Genomic DNA, 20,736 nt, shown 5'->3' with positions numbered 1-20,736 from the left:
AGTCTGTGGGTAAAATATTTCCCCAGACTGCCCCAACTTGACATTTCGTCCTTTAGATTGTAAGCTCCTTTGAGCAGGGACTATTCTTATTTGTAAAACTGTACAGCGCTGCGTAACCTAAGTAGCGCTTTAGAAATGTTAAGTAGTAGTAGTACTACTTTACACATATTCACATTGTTTGAACGATGTCTTCACACTTCAGTGTACCCCTTCTTGGCTTTGATCTGTGCATTAGACTGATTAATTGTCATCTGATATTAAGTCACAGTTCTATCCTTTGATTTCAGAGGCTGATAACTGAGAAAGAGTTTGGGGGTACGGCATGGCTTAGTAAATAGGGCTTCTATGCTTTCTTGATTTTGAATGTTTTCTGTCTCATTGCATGTGAATCAGAAATTACACCAATTCTGAAAAAGCAGACAAATGATATATTGTTATGTGTCAATTATAGACTTATCTCTAATTTGCCATTTATGTCCAAATTGACTGAGAAAGAAGTAGCTTCACAAGAAGATTTTCTTCAGGAAAATGTTTAGATGAGGGGCAAACAGACTTCAGAGAAGGTAATGGGACAGAATCCATTTGTGTGGGGCAGAATTCAGTCTATTTTCACTTGATAAGAATGAATCTGTATTGTTGATTGCTGTGGACCTAAATTCTACTTTTGATTTAGTGGAGTTTGACGTATTGCTTGAAAACTGTGCCTGACTGGGTCTGTAGGGAAAGTATTATCTTGGATTTAATTATTTCTAAAGGGAGAACATTTCAGATAAGGTTTAGATTTGGTCTTCTACAGGGGAACTGGGTTGGGATATTCCCAGAGTGCTTCCTTATCATCCCTGCTATTTAATATTTTTGCAGCCTCTTGATCAGATTATTCACTTATAGGATTCTCTCCTGTTTATTTATACAGATGATATCAACGTTTAGTTTCACTAGGAAACTTTCCTGATTTAATTACTGAACATCTCAATGGTTGACTTGCGTAAGTGGCTAACTGGTTGCAAGACACTGGATTGGTGCTCAGTGTGCTTAAAATGGAGCTTTTATGTTTTGGTAAAATTGATTCAGTTTTATTCCAGAGACCAACGTGGAAGGTGTTTCTGGATAGGGAGGGTTCATATTGGGTTTATATAGTGCTGGTTTCCCCTGGTTTAGATGAAAATGCCCTCCCGTCAGCTATAGTACCCTACTAGTAATTAGTATTTTAGACTATTGTAATAGTCTATGTATTGGGTTACCTGCTAGTGTTATAAGAACCCTGCAAATTATTCAAAACACAGCTGGTAGGATGCTGACAGGCACAAAAAAGGAGAGAAAGTGCTCGTTTATGCCTGGCTAGGTCTCGTCAGCTGCCAATGAGAGGAGTAGAATTTTAAATTGATCTTGAGCTTTAAGATTTTCCATCATCAGAAATCCAAGTACTTAAAGGATGGGTTTCACAGGTACAGGCCTTGTAGAAACCTGTGGTTATTTCAAGGCTGCATGCTGAGTATCACCCTTGTGAAAGTGATGGGAAAAGGCCTTCTCAGTGGCAGTTCTTATGCTATGAAACAGTCTTTCCCAAACTGTTATCTGGATCAAATATGTAGAGATTTGGAAAGAAATTAAAGGATTATTATTTCCATCTTGCTATCTCTGGAAATGGTCTGAAGTTAATGGTTGGAGATGATGTCTTCCTCTGACATTATGCAGGCTATTTTCATGCTGTTTATGTTTCATTTTTTTTGTTAACAGACTAGTTTGTAGTTTTTAAATTATGATTATTTATTTATTTGTAATGCTTATACCCCACGCTTTCCCACTAGCAGGTTCAGTGCAGCTTACATAGTATATCAGGTTAACAAAGTAACATAGAGTGGATGCAGCTGTAATATAGTAAGTAAAGAGGAGGTCGTTTAGATGTGGGTAGGTTAGATGGGCAAGAAAGGAGGATGGTAAAGGTAGGGGAATGGGTGTATATTGGGATTAGTGTGTTGTTAAGTATGGGAGAATGTATAGGGAGGGGTAGGAAGAGGGATATGTTAGAAAGGATTAAATAGGGAGCAAATTCCAGGTTCAGTCTTCATAGTCTGATCCGGGTAGCGCAGATGAACTCATAGTCTAAGTCAGGTCATTTGTGTAGGCTTGCTTGAAGAGGTAAGTTTTTAGCAGCTTCCGGAAAGGTAGATGGTCATTGACTGTTCGAATGGATCTTGGTAAGGCATTCCATAGTTGGCTGCCTATGACGGAGAAGTTGCATATGTAGTAAGTTTTGCTCCAGCGTGTTCCAATCCACCTGAACCAGCTTCTCCCTGCTTGTTTCAGTCCATCTGCTCCAGCCTGCTTGCTCCAGCTTCTCCCTGCTCGTTCTTGTTCATCTGCACCAGCTTGTTCCAGCCCACCTGCTAGCTTGTCAGCCATTGACTTACTTGCTTGCCTACTAGCTTCCTAGCTTGCTAACTCATCAGCCATTGACTTACCTGCTCTCCAGTTTCTCCCTGCTGGTTCCTGTCCTTCTGCATCAGTATGCTCCAGCCCGCCTGCTAGCTTGTCAACCATTGACTTGTTTGCCTGCCTGCTAACTTGTCAGCCCTTGACTTACCTGCTCTCCAGCATCTCCCTGCTCGTTCCTGTCCATCAGCCCCATCATGCCCCAACCCGCCTTCTAGCTTGTCACCATTTATTTACCTGCCAACCTGCTAACTTGACAGCCATTGACTTACCTGCCCCCCTGCTCGTTCCTGTCCATCCGCACCAGCTTGCTCCACCCTGCCTGCAAGCTTGGCAGCCACTGCCTTACTTGCCAGCTACTGACTTACCCACTCTCCAGTCCATCAATCCCTCCAATTCCAAGCCTCCGGCTCTTCGCTGTATCTATCTGCTTCTCACCTCAGTCACTACACTTACACCTGTCACACCGCAATCAGCAATCACTACCTATGGCCCCTGTCCACATCCTCTTCCTTGCCCTGTCCCTTCCTAATCTTTTTCCCCTCCCCTTACCGCCGTCCACCGCTGGAACTCATTGCCCACCTGTGTTCCCTCCCGTCCTGCCCGCTACGGCAATACCCTATTCACCCCCATCCCTCACCACCTCACCATCTCTCTTGTCCCCCTCCTCCTTCCTAGCCCTTAATCTCCAACACCTCCTTCCTACCATTAACCCTTCACCATTCCTCCTAAGTGCACCCCATCTTCGTCGCCTTCGTCGCCCGACCTCCCCCACCCTCCTCCACACTCTCTTGCTCCTCCTCCTGCTATCCGTGGGAGACATTAATCCTAATCCGGGCCCCCCTCACCTATCCTCCTCCTATCCATGCAAACGATTCCGTGATGTCTCCAACCTCGTCTCTATTCCCCTCCTCCCCCCTCCACCCTCCCCTTCTCATGCGCCTTGTGGAATTCCCACTCAATCTGCAACAAACTGCCCTTCATCCACGATCTCTTCATCGCTCGTTCTCTCCAACTGCTCGCCCTAACTGAAACCTGGCTCTCCCCTGACGACTCTGCCTCAGTCGCGGCCCTTTGTCATGGAGGTTATCTCTTCTCCCACACTCCCCGCCCAGATGGCCGCGGTGGAGGCGTCGGGCTACTTCTCTCGCCCTCCTGTAGTTTCCAACCCCTCCTCCTACCGCAGTCTCACTGCTTCTCGTCCTTTGAAGCTCACTCCATCCGGCTATTCTACCCATTACCACTCAGAGTTGCAGTCATCTACCGCCCCCCCTGATAAGCCCCTCTCTTCATTCCTTACTGACTTCGACACCTGGCTCACCGTCTTTCTTGATCTCGCATCTCCATCCCTCATTCTTGGTGATTTTAACATTCACGTTGACAACCCATCCAACTCCTACGCTTCTAAATTCCTCACTCTGATATCCTCCTTTAACCTCCGACTATGCTCTACCACCCCTACTCACCGTGATGGCCATTGTCTCGACCTCGTTCTCTTCTCTTCCTGCTCACCTTCCAATTTCTGCACCTCAGTCCTTCCTATTTCAGATCATCACCTAATCACCCTCACTCTTCATCACCCTCCCCCTCAACCTCGCCCAACTATAACCACTGCCTTCAGGAATCTCCAAGCTGTCGACCCCCCTACCCTATCCTCTCACATCTCCACTCTCTTCCCTTCCATCTCGTCTTCCGAATCTGTCGACACGGCTGTCTCTACCTACAATGAAATTCTCTCCACTGCTATGGATACCCTAGCACCATTTGTCTCTCGCCCCACTAAGCGCATTAATCCTCAGCCCTGGTTAACCCCTTGCATCCATTACCTTCGCTCCTGCACCCGCTCTGCTGAACGACTCTGGAGGAAATCTCGCACCCTGTCAGACTTCACCCATTTCAAATTCATGCTATGTTCCTTCCAGTCCTCCCTATTCCTTGCCAAACAGGAATATTATTCTCAATTAACCAATTCTCTTGGCTCCAACCCTCGTCGCCTCTTCGCCACCCTCAACTCCCTACTTAAAGTACCCTCCGCTCCCACCCCACCCCTCTCTCTCTCCTCAAACACTAGCTGACTACTTCCGCGATAAAGTGCAGAAGATAAACCTTGAATTCACTTCCAAGCCTTCTCCTCCCTGTGACTTCTTAACCCACTCCCTCAACCAACCTAACCTGGCCTCCTTCTCCTCCTTCCCTGAGATCACCGAAGAGGAAACTGCTCGCCTTCTTTCTTCCTCTAAATGCACCACCTGTTCCTCTGATCCCATTCCCACCAATCTGCTTACCAACATCTCTCCTACAGTTAACCCCTCAATCTGTCACATCCTCAACCTCTCTCTCTCCACTGCCACTGTCCCTGACACCTTCAAGCACGCTGTAGTCACACCACTTCTCAAAAAACCATCATTTGACTCCACCTGTCCCTCCAACTACCGCCCCATCTCTCTTCTACCCTTCCTCTCCAAATTACTTGAACGTGCTGTCCACAGCCACTGCCTTGACTTCCTCTCCTCTCAGGCCGTCCTCGACCCGCTTCAATCTGGCTTTCGCCCACTACACTCAACAGAAACAGCACTCTCTAAAGTCTGCAATGACCTGTTCCTTGCCAAATCCAAAGGTCACTATTCTATCCTCATCCTCCTCGACCTATCTGCCGCCTTTGACACCGTCAATCATAATTTACTTCTTGACACACTGTCCTTATTTGGGTTCCAGGGCTCCGTCCTCTCCTGGTTCTCCTCGTATCTTTCCCAACGCACCTTCAGAGTATTTTCTAATGGCTCTTCTTCCACCCCCGTCCCGCTGTCTGTTGGGGTCCCTCAAAGATCTGTCCTTGGACCGCTTCTTTTCTCGATATACACCTCTTCCCTGGGCTCGTTGATCTCATCACATGGTTTCCAGTACCATCTATATGCTGATGATACCCAGCTTTACCTCTCCACTCCCGACATCACAGTTGAAACCCAGGTCAAAGTTTCGGCCTGCCTTTCAGACATCGCTGCCTGGATGTCCAACCGGCATCTGAAACTGAACATGGCAAAGACTGAGCTCCTTGTCTTTCCACCCAAACCCTCTTCTCCTCTTCCCCCACTTTCTGTCTCTGTTGACAACGCCCTCATCCTCCCCATCTCTTCAGCCCGCAATCTCGGAGTCATTTTTGATCCTCCCTCTCCTTCTCTGCCCATATCCAGCAGACAGCTAAGACCTGTCGCTTCTTCCTCTATAATATTAGCAAAATTCACCCATTCCTCTCTGAACAGACCACCCGAACCCTCGTCCACTCGCTCGTTACCTCTCGTCTTGACTATTGCAACCTTCTCCTCGCTGGCCTCCCGCTTAGCCACCTATCCCCCCTTCAATCTGTCCAAAATTCCGCCGCACGTCTTATCTACTGCGTGAACCGATACTCTCATATCACCCCTCTCCTCAAGTCGCTTCACTGGCTCCCGATCCGCTACCGTATACAGTTCAAGCTTCTCCTATTGACCTTCAAGTGCACTCAATCTGCAGCCCCCCATTACCTCTCTACCCTCCTCTCCCCATATGTTCCCACCCATAACCTCCGCTCTCAGGACAAATCACTCCTTTCTGTACCCTTCTCCACCACCGCTAACTCCAGACTCTACCCCTTCTGCCTCGCATCACCTTATGCCTGGAACAGACTTCCTGAGCCCATACGCCATGCGCCCTCGCTGCCCATTTTCAAGTCCTTACTCAAGGCCCATCTCTTCTCCCTTGCTTTTGGTGCCTAACCACCTTCCCATTCCTGATACCTACACTGACTACATAGTTTTTACCTTTAGATTGTAAGCTCTCTTGAGCAGGGACTGTCCTTCCCCATGTTTAAACTTGTACAGCGCTGCGTAACCCTGGCAGCGCTATAGAAATGCTAAGTAGTAGTAGTAGTAGTAGTACTTAAGTCCTTTGCAATTGGGGAAATGTAAGTTGAGATAAGTTCGAGAAGATTTTGAGTCGTTTCTGGCTGGTAGGTCAATCAGATTGTACATGTAACCTGGGGCTTCTCCGTAGATAATCTTGTGAATTAGGGTGTGGACTTTGAAGTAAATTTGTTCAGTAATGGGGAGCCAATGAAGCTTTTCACGGAGAGGAGTTGCGCTTTCAAATCACAACTTACCAAAAATAAGTCTGGCTGCTGTGTTCTGGGCGGTTTGAAGTTTTTTCAGGATTTGGGCCTTGGATCCAATGAAAATACTATTGCAGTGGGTAAGTACAATGGATTGAACCAGGTTGCGGAAGGTTTATAGGGGAAGATATGATTTTATTCGTTTTAGCACCCACAACATATTGAACATTTTCTTTGTCGTAGCTTTTGCATGATTCTCCAGGGTTAGATGGTTGTCTAATATTACTCCTAAAATTTTTAGGTTGTCGGATATGGGAATATTAACGTCTGGGGTAATGAGTGTAGTTGGAATGAGGGTAGAGTACTGGGATGAGAGGATTAGACATTGTGTTTTTTCCTTATTCAGTTTCATCTTAAAAGCATTGGCCCATGAGGATAATATGTTAATTCCATTGATTATTTTATCAGAAATTTCTGCTAAGTTAGATTTAAAGGGGATGAAAATAGTGACGTCATCTACATAAATGAAGGGACTGAGGCCAAATTTAGATATGAACTTGGCCAGAGGGAGCATCATAAGGTTAAAGAGGATCGGGGATAGAGTCGATCCCGCATTTTGATGACCAAGGAGATGAGGTTGATGAGGATGATTTGACTCGATAGGATCTAGAGGTGATAAAACCTTTTATCCATTTAATAATGTTTCTGCCAATCCCTAGTTTATCTAGTAATTTTGTAAGAATATCATGATTCATCATGTCAAATGTGTTAGATAAGTCAAACTGCAGAAGGAGGATGTTGTTTCCAAATGATATTTCATGTTTGAATTTGGATAGTAAGGATATTTGGATATTATGTTTTAATTTGTTTGAAGACTGCTTTCGAATGGCTTGTGCCAGGTAGGCGATATATACATTTTATAAATAAATATGTTGTGCATTGCCTCAGGCGGGTGTGGAGCAGTTCCAGTGTTTTGAGATTCACTATTTTCTTTTTAATCTGGGTATAGCCTGGTCCACAGCTACCTGGATAAGTGCTGCTGAATATAGCCAGGGTTGAATTGATAAGATATAGGGCAGATAATCTGCTTTCTAATAACTTCATATAATGTTAGGGTCCCTTACTGTTACTATTTTCTTTCTCATCAGGATCTCTTTCTCTCTCCTTCTAGTGTTTCAATAGCTTATTCATCTATTAATCAAGCATCCCATAAAGTATTAACAGCAACCATTTTTTCCTCTCTCCCTTACCTAGTTTTATACACTTTTGCCACAAAATAGTGGCTGGTTAAATCACTTGTTTGGGGCTAACCGCCTATTTTTAGTGACACTTAACTGGTTAGTGCCACTGAAAATGTCCGTTTAGCACCTAATTCAAAGCTGGCTATTTTGGGGATGCTCAGAGTGTGGAGTCAACACTTAACAGGCCAAGGTAACTGCATAAAAGTCATTTCTATCTTTATGCGGATCGCCATAGCTGGTTAAGTGCTAAATATATCACTTAACTGGTGATGGCTTAGCCGGCTCCGTAAACCTGGAAGTTCAATGCCAGATCCTGGACATGGCTAGAATTGCATCTCCCCCAAGCAGACATGAAAGACTTCATGTCAAAATGGGATGAAATAAGTAAATGTATTCTTGATGATTTGGCTCCTCTAAAGACTAAAATTAAACCAATTCAAAGTTTCGCCCTGGTTCAGTCAAGCTGTTCTGACCCCCGACAGCTTTACACTAGTTTATAGTATGTCCCTAAAATATGTTTAATGCCTTTACTGTTATTCTCACTTCTAAGGATTTTTACTGCTGCAGTCCTCACTGCAAAGGTATACGATCAATGCATCGTGTAAAATATGGTTTCACATGTACCGCAACCACTCCTGCTTGTTTGTATAATAAATTCTGTTACTAGTTGTCTATTCTTCTGCAAAGACCTCCTCCCTTTCTTAGCCAAGCTTGGCTCCTTTGTTTACCTGCTTTCATTTCCTGATTATTCTTACTATCTCTGTCCTAACCATATTAATATCTAACTTCAGGAAAGAAATTAGCATGGGTAAAAAGGTTATTCTGACGCAATTTGATATGTCTAGTGCATTTGACGTAGTGGATCATGACATATTACTAAATGTACTTGATCACTTTGATTTAAATGGAAAAGTACTCCAGTGGTTCCAAAGCCTTTTAAAGGCCAAATCTTACCAGATAAAAATGGCAGGTTCCATATCATTTCCATGGTCCCCTGAGTGCGGTATGCCACAGTGTTCTCCACTCTCCCCAATATTGCTTAATGTTATGATGGCTCCATTGGGTAATAGGATTGAGGCCGCAGGGTTTCATACTTTTATCTATGTGGATGACATCACCATCTATATTCCTTTTAAAAAAGGCATTCATTAAATTTTAAACTCAATTAAATCGGGACTTGACCTGATGGAATCCTGGGCCTCTGAATTCAAACTGAAACTAAACAGACACAAAACCAAATTCCTGACAATAGCCAATTCGTATGATCACACTCCTTATAGTAATTCATTATAGATCAAACCTCTTACCCTTTGGAACCCACATTACAAATTCTAGGTGTGACAGTCAACTGTCCACTTACATTCAAACCTCATGTATCTACAGTAATAGCAAAATCTTTTTCAGCCTTCTGGAAATTGAAGCGAGACACAGTCCCTGGTTTTTTCATAAATGGACTATTACAACATCATCTATGCAGGTTGCAAGGAGTGGATGCTGAAAAGGCTCCAAACAGCACAAAATACAGCGGCTCAATTTATTTATGGAGTCCCACGCTTTGAAAGAGCCTCACCTTTATTAAGTTACATTGGCTTCCCATCAAATCTAGGGTTGCTTTCAAACTCTGTGTTTTCATCTTCCAAATTTTACATGGCTTGGCCCCAGATTACATGCACTATCTTGTTGAACTTCCCCTGCGTAACACTTTGCTTGGAGCCAGGGATTATCTAAGACTCTGTTTTCCAAATTATAAAAATGTTGTCTACACATCAGTTCTTTCAGCAGACTTCACTTATCAGCGCCCTAAATGTTGGAACTCTCTCCTGAAATCTAATAGACATCAATACAATTACATGCAGTTTCATTAGATGTTAAAAGCATTTCTTTTCACAGTTTCGTATTAATGGTTTATGAATTCCAGGATTAATTAACTTGCATGTTATCTTGCATATCACTTATGAACTATGTCCTTACTTATCCCAATAGTGCATGCTGTATCTTTTTTTTTTGTTTGTTACATTTGTACCCCATGCTTTCCCACTCATGGCAGGCTTACATGGGGCAATGGAGGGTTAAGTGACTTGCCCAGAGTCACAAGGAGCTGCCTGTGCCTGAGGTGGGAATCGAACTCAGTTCCCCAGAACCAAAGTCCACCACCCTAACCACTAGGCCACTCCTCCACTGTTGCTACTATTAGAGATTCCACTAGCAGCATTCCATGTAGAAGTTGGCCCTTGCAGATCACCAATGTGGCCGCGCAGGCTTCTGCTTCTGTGAGTCTGACGTCCTGCACGTACGTACGTGCAGGACGTCAGACTCACAGAAACAGAAGCCTGCGCAGCCTTCTACATGGAATGTTGCTAGTGGAATAGCAACATTCCATGTAGAATCTCCAATAGTAGCAACATTCCATGTAGAATCTCCAATAGTATCTATTTTATTTTTGTTACATTTGTACCCTGCGCTTTCCCACTCATGGCAGGCTCAATGTGGCTTACATGGGGCAATGGAGGGTTAAGTGACTTGCCCAGAGTCACAAGGAGCTGCCTGTACCTGCAGTGGGAATCGAACTCAGTTCCTCAGTTCCCCAGGACCAAAGTCCACCACCCTAACCACTAGGCCATTCCTCAACTCCACTTCTCTTATTTATCTATTGTTCAAATATTGACTGCATTGTAAAATGATTGTTGTACACTTATTATTAACAACAAACAGTACTCCTGTTCTATATAAATTACAAAATCGTTATTAGTGAAAACAAACCACTACTACTACTACTACTACTAACTAACATTTCTAAAGCGCTACTAGGGTTACGCAGCGCTGTACAATTTAAACATAGAAGGACAGTCTCTGCTCAAAGAGCTTACAATCTAAAAGACAAGAGGGCAAGTGAACAGTTAATCTGATAGGGTGGCTAGATTGGGCATTCTATATTTCTCAAGCGGTTAGGCGCCGAAGGCAGCATTGAAGAGGTGGGTTTTAAGCAGAGATTTGAAGATGGGTAGGGAGGGGGCATGGCGTATGGATAAAGGAAGATTGTTCCAGGCAAAGGGTGAGGCAAGGCAGAATGAGCGGAGCCTGGAGTTGGCAGTGGTGGAGAAGGGTAATGAGAGAAGGGCTTTGTCCTGTGAGCGGAGGTTACGGGTGGGAACATAGGGGGAGATGAGGGTGGAGAGGTAGTGAGGAGCCGCAGACTGAGTGCATTTGTAGGTAAGGAGGAGGAGCTTGAATTGTATGCGAAATCTGATCGGAAGCCAATGAAGTGATTTGAGGAGAGGGGTGATATGAGTATATCGGTTCTGGCGGAATATAAGACGTGCGGCAGCGTTCTGAACGGATTGAAAGGGGGATAGATGGCTGAGTGGGAGGCCGGTGAGGAGTAAGTTGCAGTAATCAAGGCAAGAGGTAATGACAGCGTGGACGAGAGTTCTGGTGGTGTGCTCAGAGAGGAAAGAGCGAATTTTGCTGATGTTGAAGAGGAAGAAGCGACAGGTCTTGGCAGTCTGTTGGATATGCGCAGAGAAGGAGAGGGAGGAGTCGAAGATGACTCCGAGGTTGCGGGCAGATGGGACGGGGAGAATTACCAAATAGTATCCCTGCAACTCACTCACACTGCCATCCACACCAGACTTATACCCTGATCACATATGTAAATCCCACAAAGAACATTGAACATAAAGCCTAAATTGCAGTTTCTTCAGACTCTGTGTATCATCAGAGCACAATCTCAATTAGATCAGTCAGTGAGCCCTAAAAAAACGCAAGGGCACACAAAACCCAGTTCTTAATAATTGTAGCAGGTATTGAACATTACTGATCTTTGTATCCAACAAGTTCTCAAATGAAGAAAGAAAAAAACTCCACTGCAATATAAAGCCACTGTTCTTATCCCCGTGATAAAAAAAAAAAAACACAGAGAAACACTGGGAATTGCAGAGTCACACAAATCTTCTGTGATCCTCCTGCACACTGTCAAACCTTTAAATTAAAGGCAGCCAAAGAATGCTTCAGGTAAGTGGGAGGCTTCCAGGGATAGGTAAATTAAACCCACATAGTTGGTATACTCCAAAGTACACTTATTGCCTACTTAATCTCAATTGTTAGCCACATTGAACTCGCGTATATCTTGAGATAATATGGGGTATAAATGTCATAAATAAATATAACCTGAACTTGTTTAAAACATAGAGGCTGTAGTTTGGACCAGGGAAGGCTGGGTCTAAGAAATATTATCGTTTTGTAACTGTGCTTCAGATCAAATTGTGCAAGTGGACTGTGGTAAATACACAAGTTGTTACTAAGAAAACCATGGTGAGCAAACTTATAAGCGTTATAAATAAAGCCTGTGAATACATCAGTGTCCTACCTCATTGAAGAAAAAGGGTGTTAGGGGATAGTGGAAGTCAGTGCTGGGTTCCTGCCCTAGAGAACTAGGCTAGAGGGGCTATTGCTTGACATCTGTACATACATTCAGATGTTTAATTTTTATGCAATTTTGTAAATTGCTTTGGTGCCTGTCGGCATAAGGCGGTATATTAAATGAATAAATCAAACCTCACGTGTAATCACTTTCTATTTTGTTTGAGAGTTTTGATTGTAAGGTTCTAAAACATTCTTCATCAGTGACCTGTATGTAAGGTGATGGGAGCGGAAATCTTTGCTCAGGTAGGAGAGAGCACTGCTGCCTTAGGGACTCAGTGTCCCCACCAATAAAGTGTTCCAAATTGACTGAAGTCTCCTTGTTTGTCTCTGGATTGCCTGGTCTATTTCCCACTCCTCTGTTTTCTGCTGTTTCTCCGTGGGATATTGGTATTCCCCTGCCCCTGCAGTCCTTCACCATACCTAAGTTTTGCTTTAGAACATATTTTCTGTACTTAGACGGTTTTATATACTGACCGGGTTTTATCCCAATGTTTTCACAGTAGCGGCTAACTTTTTTACTTATATATTAATATTCTTATCAATACATTGGCATTTTATAAGCAGTCCTCACTTTCAGTTTTTCATTCATTTTTCAATAATTTGGGTGGCACGTTTTTTAGATTCGGTGAGTTTAATCCATAGGGTAGCCGGTTTTGGCACCTAAGTTTAATCAGTTGTGGTGTCTTAACTGGCTTTCACTTAGCCTCATAACCGGCTTATGTCTCCTTATTTTTTACAACCACAGTTACTAATTCTGGCATCCATCAGAAAAGTCTGGATATTATTCTATTGCTTTTTTATTCTATAGCCATGCTCTCCACACACGTACATGCTTCTCCCTTCGTTTTCAACAGCTTACAATGTTGGTACGCTGTGTTGCACTTCTGCACCAGTCATCGTTGCTAACCACTTCAGCTACTAGAGGTAGGCAGGCACTTGTTTGTAGTTCTCAATCATAAGTACATAAATATATAAGTATTGCCATACTGGGACAGACCGAAGTTCCATCAAGCCCAGCATCCTGTTTCCAACAGTGGCCGATCCAGGTTACAAGTACTAGGCAAGATCCCAAAACAGTACAATACATTTCATGCTGCTATCCTAGAAATAAGCAGTGGATTTTTCCCAAGTCCATTTTAATAATGGGGTTATGGACTTTTCTTTTAGGAAGCTATCGAAACCTTTTTTAAACCCTGCTATACTGCTTTTACTACATCCTCGTTTGTCTCTGGATTGCCTGGTCTATTTCCCACGAAAATGATAAAGGGGATGGGACGACTTTCCTATGAGGAAAGGTTGAAGCAACTAGGGCTCTTCAGCTTGGAGAAGAGACAGCTGAGGGGAGATATGATAAAGGTCTATAAAATAATGAGTGGAGTGGAATGGGTAGATGTGAATCGTCTATTTACTCTTTCTAAAATTACTGGGACTAGGGGGCATGCAATGAAGCTACAAAGTATTAAATTTATTATAGATCAGAGAAAATATTTCTTCACTCAATGTGTAATTAAACTCTGGAATTTTTTGCCAGAGAATGTGTTAAGGGCGGTTATTATTATTAAATTGATTTGGGGAAAAGCCACTGCTTATTTCTGGGATAAGCATCATAAAATGTATTGAGCTTTTCTAGGATCTTGCCAGGTATTTGTGGCCTGGATTGGCCACTGTTGGAAACAGGATACTGGGCTTGATGGACCTTTGGTCTGTCCCAGTATGGCAATACTTATGTACTTATGAGAGGATGTGCGACCTCTATACAGTACCCTCATCTCTGGAGAAAACAATCCATCCAGTCAGAAGTGGTTGTACTCTATCTCAGAATTGAGGCAATGTGAGGTTAAGGACCTCATATGAAAAATGTACCTTTGTTCTTCTCTCAGAAGTTGTTTATCTATGTCACCCCTTCTCCAAGATGTTTTCATCACTTTAAAAACAAAAACGTTAAAGTCAGCTATGATGTGATCTAAAGTTTTTGGAAACTTTACTACGGTAAGCCAGTTGTTTTATAAAACAGGAGGAAAAACCTCAAGAAGCACCTTAATATGTTCTTAATGACCAATAGAAGGGCTAGGGCTTCTTCATCATAGGAAAAAACCTCCTGGATTTATTTAATTAATTTGATTTCAAAATTTACATATTCAAAAAATTTTTACGGCATTATTAGTATATAGAACTCATTCCGATGTTATACAAAACAGTACTTAGCTTTTAACTTTTTCCGCCAAACACCTCAATGGCTCCTTCATTCAACTGTTAAGACCGTGGTCGACGTGAGCTCTCGTTTCGCCACTGCTGTCTCAAAACCTCCGGTCTAAAAATCTGTCAGAAGACAAAAACTGAATGAGCCACTCAACCTCTAAAACATCGGACAAAACCTTTTAGTCTACTTACATTTCGTTCAGACTGCCGACGGACGCATGAAGGGCAAAATCAAAAGCAAGCATGGCGATTTTTAACTTCCATCTGACGTCAAACGCCATCCACTAACCCTCCAATCAGACATCTCGAGGGGAGGGGTTACATTGCCTCAGTCAAAAACTTAAGGCAAAAAAATTTAAGGCAAAAAAATGCTATTAAAAGAAATGAATCCACTCGATCTTGCCGTTCAAGCCATTAGGATGTAAAGAGTTCAACCTAAAGATCCATTTCTGTTCTTTTTTCAACAAAGTGTGACGTAAAATTTCTTCATTGTCAACATTGCTGATCTGTTGTAGCACTACACATTTCAAAGCCAAAGAAATTTTACGTCACACTTTGTGGGTCTTAGTGGGTACTGCAGTGCACTTCAGGTAGGCAGACCCAGGCCCATCCCCCCCCCACCCGTAACACTTGTGGTGGTAAATGGGAGGCCTCTAAAACCCACTGTACCCACATGTAGTTGCCCCCTTCACCCCTAAGAGCTATGGTAGTGTTGTACATTTGTCCCTCCCACGACCAGATGGCTTGGATTGGGATGTTTCTGAGCTGGGCGTTTTTAGTTTCCATTATCGCAAAAAAAAAAACCCGCCCATCTCAGAAGGGACTAAATCCATGGCATTTGGTCCATCCAAACCGTATTTTCGAAACAAAAGATGGACGCCCATCTTTTTCGATAATACGGTCTGTCCCGACTCTTCACATACCCATTTTTGGACATAGACGCCCATGGAGTATGGGCGTTTGCGTTCGATTATGCCCATCCATGTGATTCTTGTAAGGATGACTTCTAAGATAACTCTCTTCAAAGTGGGCCACATACAGGTTTGCTGCATCTGGGGCCATGGCTACCCCCATAGCAATACTGCAGATTTGTAGATAGAATCTGTCCAAAAAACAGAAATAATTTTTTGTCAAGGCTATTGTAGCCAGTGTAAGTATAAATCAGTTAGGAATACGGCTGTTGGATGTGCGTTCTTGTAAGGCAGTTTCTATGATCCGGAGTGCTTCTACTTGTATAAAGGGTATCAATATCAAGTGTTACCAGAAGTACATCAGATAATTTCCCATCAAAACTATTCAACAAATTAATCGTGTCCATAATCTCTAAGATAAAACTCAATCTTGGGAATGAGAAGATGTAGAAAGAAGTCCACAAAAACAGACAACGGCTCCAAACTGATCCTTTCCTGGAAACAATGGGCCTTCTGGAAGGGTTCACAATTGATTTGTGGATTTTAGGCAGTGTATATATTGTGAGGATAAAATCGAATGTTTTACTAGCAAAAAATCTTTCTCCTTCTTGGTTAAGAAGCCTCTGGATGATGCCAATGAGACTGCTTCTTCGATGTCATTCTGTAAAGGTTCAGTGGGATCTGAGTCAAGGGGGACTGTCATCCAACTCTCTTCTGATTTCGGCTACATAATCTTCTCTGTTTTGCACCACAATACCCCCGCCTTTATCTGTTGGTTTTATGACAATAGAGAATGATCATTGGTCAATGACTGTACTGCTTCATCTTCCTCATGGGACAGGTTGTAGAAATGTTGCTTGTTCTTCTCCAACACTGAAATCTCATGGTGAACATGTTTATTAAAGGTATGTATCAGAGGATCCATAGGACCTGAAGGAATCCACTGTGAGGGTTTCTTGACTACTGCAATGTCCGTATGTGGTGCTGGGTTCTTAGAAAAAGCCCAAATTATTTGTAGTTTGTAGGTGAACTTGAAAAGATCAATCCTTATCTGAAATGCATTATATCTTGCAGTTGGAACAAATGATAAGCCTTTACATAAGACCTGGATCTGTGTATCAGAAAGAGTAGTATCTGATAAGGTAAAAGTAGGGATATCATTTTCCAGCTGTTCCTTCTCTGATGTTGTTGATATTAGAATGGAGGGAACCTACTCTGGGCAAATGTGGGATAAGCTCACCCTCTCCTCCTGCCTGTGCTTCTGAAAAGGTGAATGTCTCCAGGGTGTCTTCAGGAGAGTAGACGCTCTCATATCTGGCATGTCTCCAGTGGTTCTTTGTCCCAAATTTCCTCTAAAAAAGAGCGTGATGGACCCGGAGAGGGGGAGACTGGACTGGTCAAGGGTGAAGTATATGATTCTCCTGAGTTGGTGCTAATGTGTTTCCTGCCTCTGGTGAAACAATATAGGTAGGGCCTGGGGTCACAGCTACTGCAGCAGGAATAGTCTCTCTGCACAGTCTGTTCTGATCTATACTTGTGCTTTTCTGTTTAGTTTGAGGTATAACTTGGCAATATGGATAAGTAGAACCTTTTTTTGTAATCAGCCTCATCCCTCCTGAATTTATTATTTTTAATATCTCTAATATCATGTCTAAAAGAATCAATGTGTTTATTTTTGTCAGACAAAACTGCATCAAAATGTAGGTCAGCAACTTTCAAAGTACATAATATTTTGTCTACTATGGGACGCAGTTCCTCACTCTTTTTCTTTGCAGTATCTGCCAACAAAATCATCAAGCAGAGAGAACATATATATCACTACTTTTTATTCAAAGATTATACTTCACTTTTTACATCAGTAGTCCATGTTTTATTTCAAGCAGTATATACATATTTATATATCTACTAGTAAAAAAGCCCTGTTTCTGATGCAAATGAAACGGGGGCTAGCAAGGTTTTCTTCTGTGTGCATGTGGGAGTGTGTGTGTCCCTGCCCTCTGCCCTCTCTCCCTTCCCCTGTGCTGTCTGTTCTCTCCCCCCTCGGAGTTGAGTCCTTCAGTGTTAAGTTTCCTGCTGTGCTGTGTTTGTGTTACAGAGATAGTGAGGGCTTCTGCCCTCTCTCCCCTCCCCCCTCTGAGTCCTTCACTGTTACAGAGAGAGCGATTTGATTTCGTGCTTTGCTGTGTTTTCCTTCACTGTTTGTGTTACAGAGAGAGAGCGAGGGCGGGGCAGACACTCATGGGGAAACCGGATATCTCTCCCCCTTCACACTTCCGGTTGGAGGCTTCATTTAGAATGTTGGTGGTGCCTTTTATTTATAGAGATATGTAATGTTAATGATGGATTTGATAAGTACATAGTTTTTTTAATGCAAATTTTTTTAATGCACGCTTTTTCAAATGTGTTTATTGTATTTATTGATATTTATCCTTTTTTCGTGTAGTTTTGTTTGTGATCCCCTGAGGCAGGCAGTTGTGTCTGCTGAAACACGGGGCCGTGTCAGGTCCACATTGTGGTGCTTTGATTAAAGAACTTTTAAGATTCACCTACAAAGCAGGAGAGAGCATGGCTGCCTCAGGGTCTCTGTGTCCAATATGTAAAGAGAGGGGAGCAGAAGTCTGCTCAGATAGGAGGGAGCACTGCTACCTCTGTGTCTACTGTGTAAGGAGAGAGAAACTGTGGTATGTGCTGTTGTGCATTTCTCTAAATGGTTGGCATTCAAAAGATCTAGGTTCCTAAATTAAGGAGTTTGCATAAATGGAAAGATTTTATGAAGCACCTAAATTTAAGAGCCTAAAGAGTGGGCAGAGGCAGGTTAGATGTTCATTGCTGATTTCCTTCACTAGGCAGGTAAAAAAGAGGCTATAATGTAGGTGCCTTTTTTAATTGCTCAGGTTTTGACATTTTTATAGCCTAAAGCTTGGGCCCCTAAATGTGGCTGAAATTATGTCATACCGTGTTTTCCTTATTCATTCTGAAATTCCAGCACCTCTGTCATTGCTCTGTTTCAAAGAACACTTTTGTGAATGTTAGGTTCACTTGCCATTGTTGTACTCATTTCTTCTCATGCCCCTAGCTGATGACGGAGATCTTACGTGGCATTCGGGTTATTAAGTTTTACACTTGGGAGAAGTACTTCATGGCCAAGGTGAACCACGTGCGGAACAAGGAACTGCATATGCTGAAGATCTGCTGCTATGTGGATGCTGCCTGCGATTACTTGTGGGATGCTCTGCCTGTGCTCATTTCCATTCTCACTTTCATGACCTATGTCTTGTTGGGGCACCAGCTCACTGCATCCAAGGTTAGTTCTCATGCCTTCCCTTCTTCCCATCATGGTCAGCTCCCTCCCTCCACTGTATCCAGTTCCCTCTCTCACCTTTACTCCCCAGTTCAGCCAGTTTCATCTTTCTTTCCTCTCCCACCATAGGTTCCTCCCTTATCTCTCTTCTCCTATCACAGCCAGCGCCCTCCCTTTCCCCAAGCAGCCAGTTTCAGCCCTTCTTCATCTTGCATCCTTGTTCCTTCCCTTATCTGTCCTCTACTATCACAGCCATCTCCCTCTCTCACCTTTCTCCCCAATACAGCCAGTTCTACCTCTCTGTCTTTTTTCTCCATTATCTGTTCTATATTATCATATGCAGCTCCTTCTCTCTGTTTCCTCTCCTAATCCAAAGACAGCTCCCTCTCTATATTCCTTCCTCACGTTAAAGTCAGCTCCATCCTTATATTCCATCATCAGTCTCAAAGCCCTGTATTTCCTGACCCCCCCCCCCCCCCCCATTCTCTCTGTCCTCCCCTAGGGTTAGCTCTTGTTTAAACATGCATAAACCTCCCCTTGACCCTGAGAAAACTACCTTTCACATCCCAAACTATGAAACAATCCCTTGGGTCAGATTCTAAGTTGTGTTAGCATCTTCTTGTAGAGTTGATGTAGTGTTGTAGAGTTGATGTAGTGTTTCTTGTTTAGCAGGTGAGAGTAACTGCGTTAGACAAATACTGACCCTGTCTTTAATGCACTTTCTGCTCTCCTTGGGAGCCTCTAACAGTTCTCTCATTGCCGGACACACCTGGACAGGTCAGCGGATGATGGAAGCTTTATGAATTGCTATATAAAATGTTATTCTGTTTGCCCACTTCTGCCTCACTACATCTCTCTCTGTCTGGCTCTTTCTTTACACCAAGGCTTACCATGTCCTGGGAGCCCCACAGCCAGGCAGGATTTCAGGATATGTATGAGTTAGAGCTGCATGCATTGCCTCCATGGTGAGCAACTTTATCTCCTGCATATCTGTTGTGGATAAATAAAGTTGACTGCTTATGAGGTTCCTGGGGCAAGTTTGGGACACGCTGCTTTATGCCATGCTCTCCTGTCTGCTGTAGGTGTTTACAGCATTGGCGCTGGTTGGAATGCTTGTCTATCCACTCAATGTGTTCCCATGGATGGTGAATCAAATCGTGCAAGCTAAGGTGTCTCTGGATCGAATTCAGCGGTTCCTTGAGCTCTCAGACCAGGACTTTGATAGCTATTATAGTTCTGGTATGTATGTGTTTATTTCTGGTAACAGCAGAAGTAATCGAGTTAGGTAAATAGTGAGAGTAAGGTGAAACATAGAAACACTGAGAGTCAGTTAAATTGGTAAAAAAGGGGTAAAGATAGCACCCTGTACACAAGTACCAAGTTGTGAATGATTTATGGGGCAGTCACTTGTCTTGTGGTTTCTTGGGTGGTTTGCCATTGCCTTCCTCAGTCATCTTTACTCCCCCCACCAGCTAAGGCTGGCTACTCATTTACTGACCAAGAGTGGATGGATGACTGAGTTGGCTAGAGGCCGGCTACCTGACAGAAATTCCAGCATGGGATTTGAACTCAGATTGTAGTCACAATAGAAAAGCGGCCTACCAATTGAACCATGAGGTTTGATTAAAGTGGGGAAAGGACAATTTGAAGAGGATGGTCCTTAGTGGAGATTGATAAGCGCGAAGAGTGGAAATTACTTTTTATGATTTGTATTTCATATGTTTTTAAGTTGTAACTGCATTGTTTTTAATATATATGTAAGGCCCTTTGTTAGTCATATAAGTCCAATAAAGTACAGTGCAAGTCCTAAAAACTACAACAGGATTCAGTAGTGTAGCCAGACCTCAATTTTTGGGTGAGCCTGGGGGAGGGACTGGGTGGGCATGACCCACACATTTCCTCTCTGTCTCCCCCCCCCCCCCCCCCAAATAAAAGCAGTAAAAATGAATACCTTGGCTGGTGGAGATCCTTGAGCCTCGCCAGCTGAAGAGTCCTTTCTGGAGTCCCCCGAGCAGTCTCATCCCTGCAGCAGTCAGCAGTGCATTTTCAACCACTGACACTGGCACTGTTAACCCCCCCCCCCCCCCATCCCCATCACATGCTCAGTTCAGCCACATCCCTATGCACGGGGGTGCCAATTGAACT

The 20,736-nt window shown here is 43.3% G+C and overlaps 1 protein-coding gene across 4 annotated transcripts in view; it reads left to right on the top strand.

Annotated features, from left to right (window-relative positions):
- The window catches only part of LOC115465411 (multidrug resistance-associated protein 7-like), a 120,717-nt gene that overhangs the window by 42,147 nt on the left and 57,834 nt on the right, over positions 1 to 20,736 (top strand). For all 4 annotated transcript variants that reach the window (XM_030195856.1, XM_030195857.1, XM_030195859.1 and 1 more), the window contains 2 exons: positions 18,367 to 18,594; positions 19,674 to 19,830. In XM_030195856.1, the coding sequence (XP_030051716.1) occupies positions 18,367 to 18,594; positions 19,674 to 19,830 (385 nt within the window). The remainder of the gene's footprint in view (positions 1 to 18,366; positions 18,595 to 19,673; positions 19,831 to 20,736) is intronic.

The sequence above is a fragment of the Microcaecilia unicolor genome, chromosome 3, assembly GCF_901765095.1.
Source record: "Microcaecilia unicolor chromosome 3, aMicUni1.1, whole genome shotgun sequence".
Classification (NCBI taxonomy): domain Eukaryota; kingdom Metazoa; phylum Chordata; class Amphibia; order Gymnophiona; family Siphonopidae; genus Microcaecilia; species Microcaecilia unicolor.
This window is presented reverse-complemented; position numbering and strand designations above follow the sequence as displayed.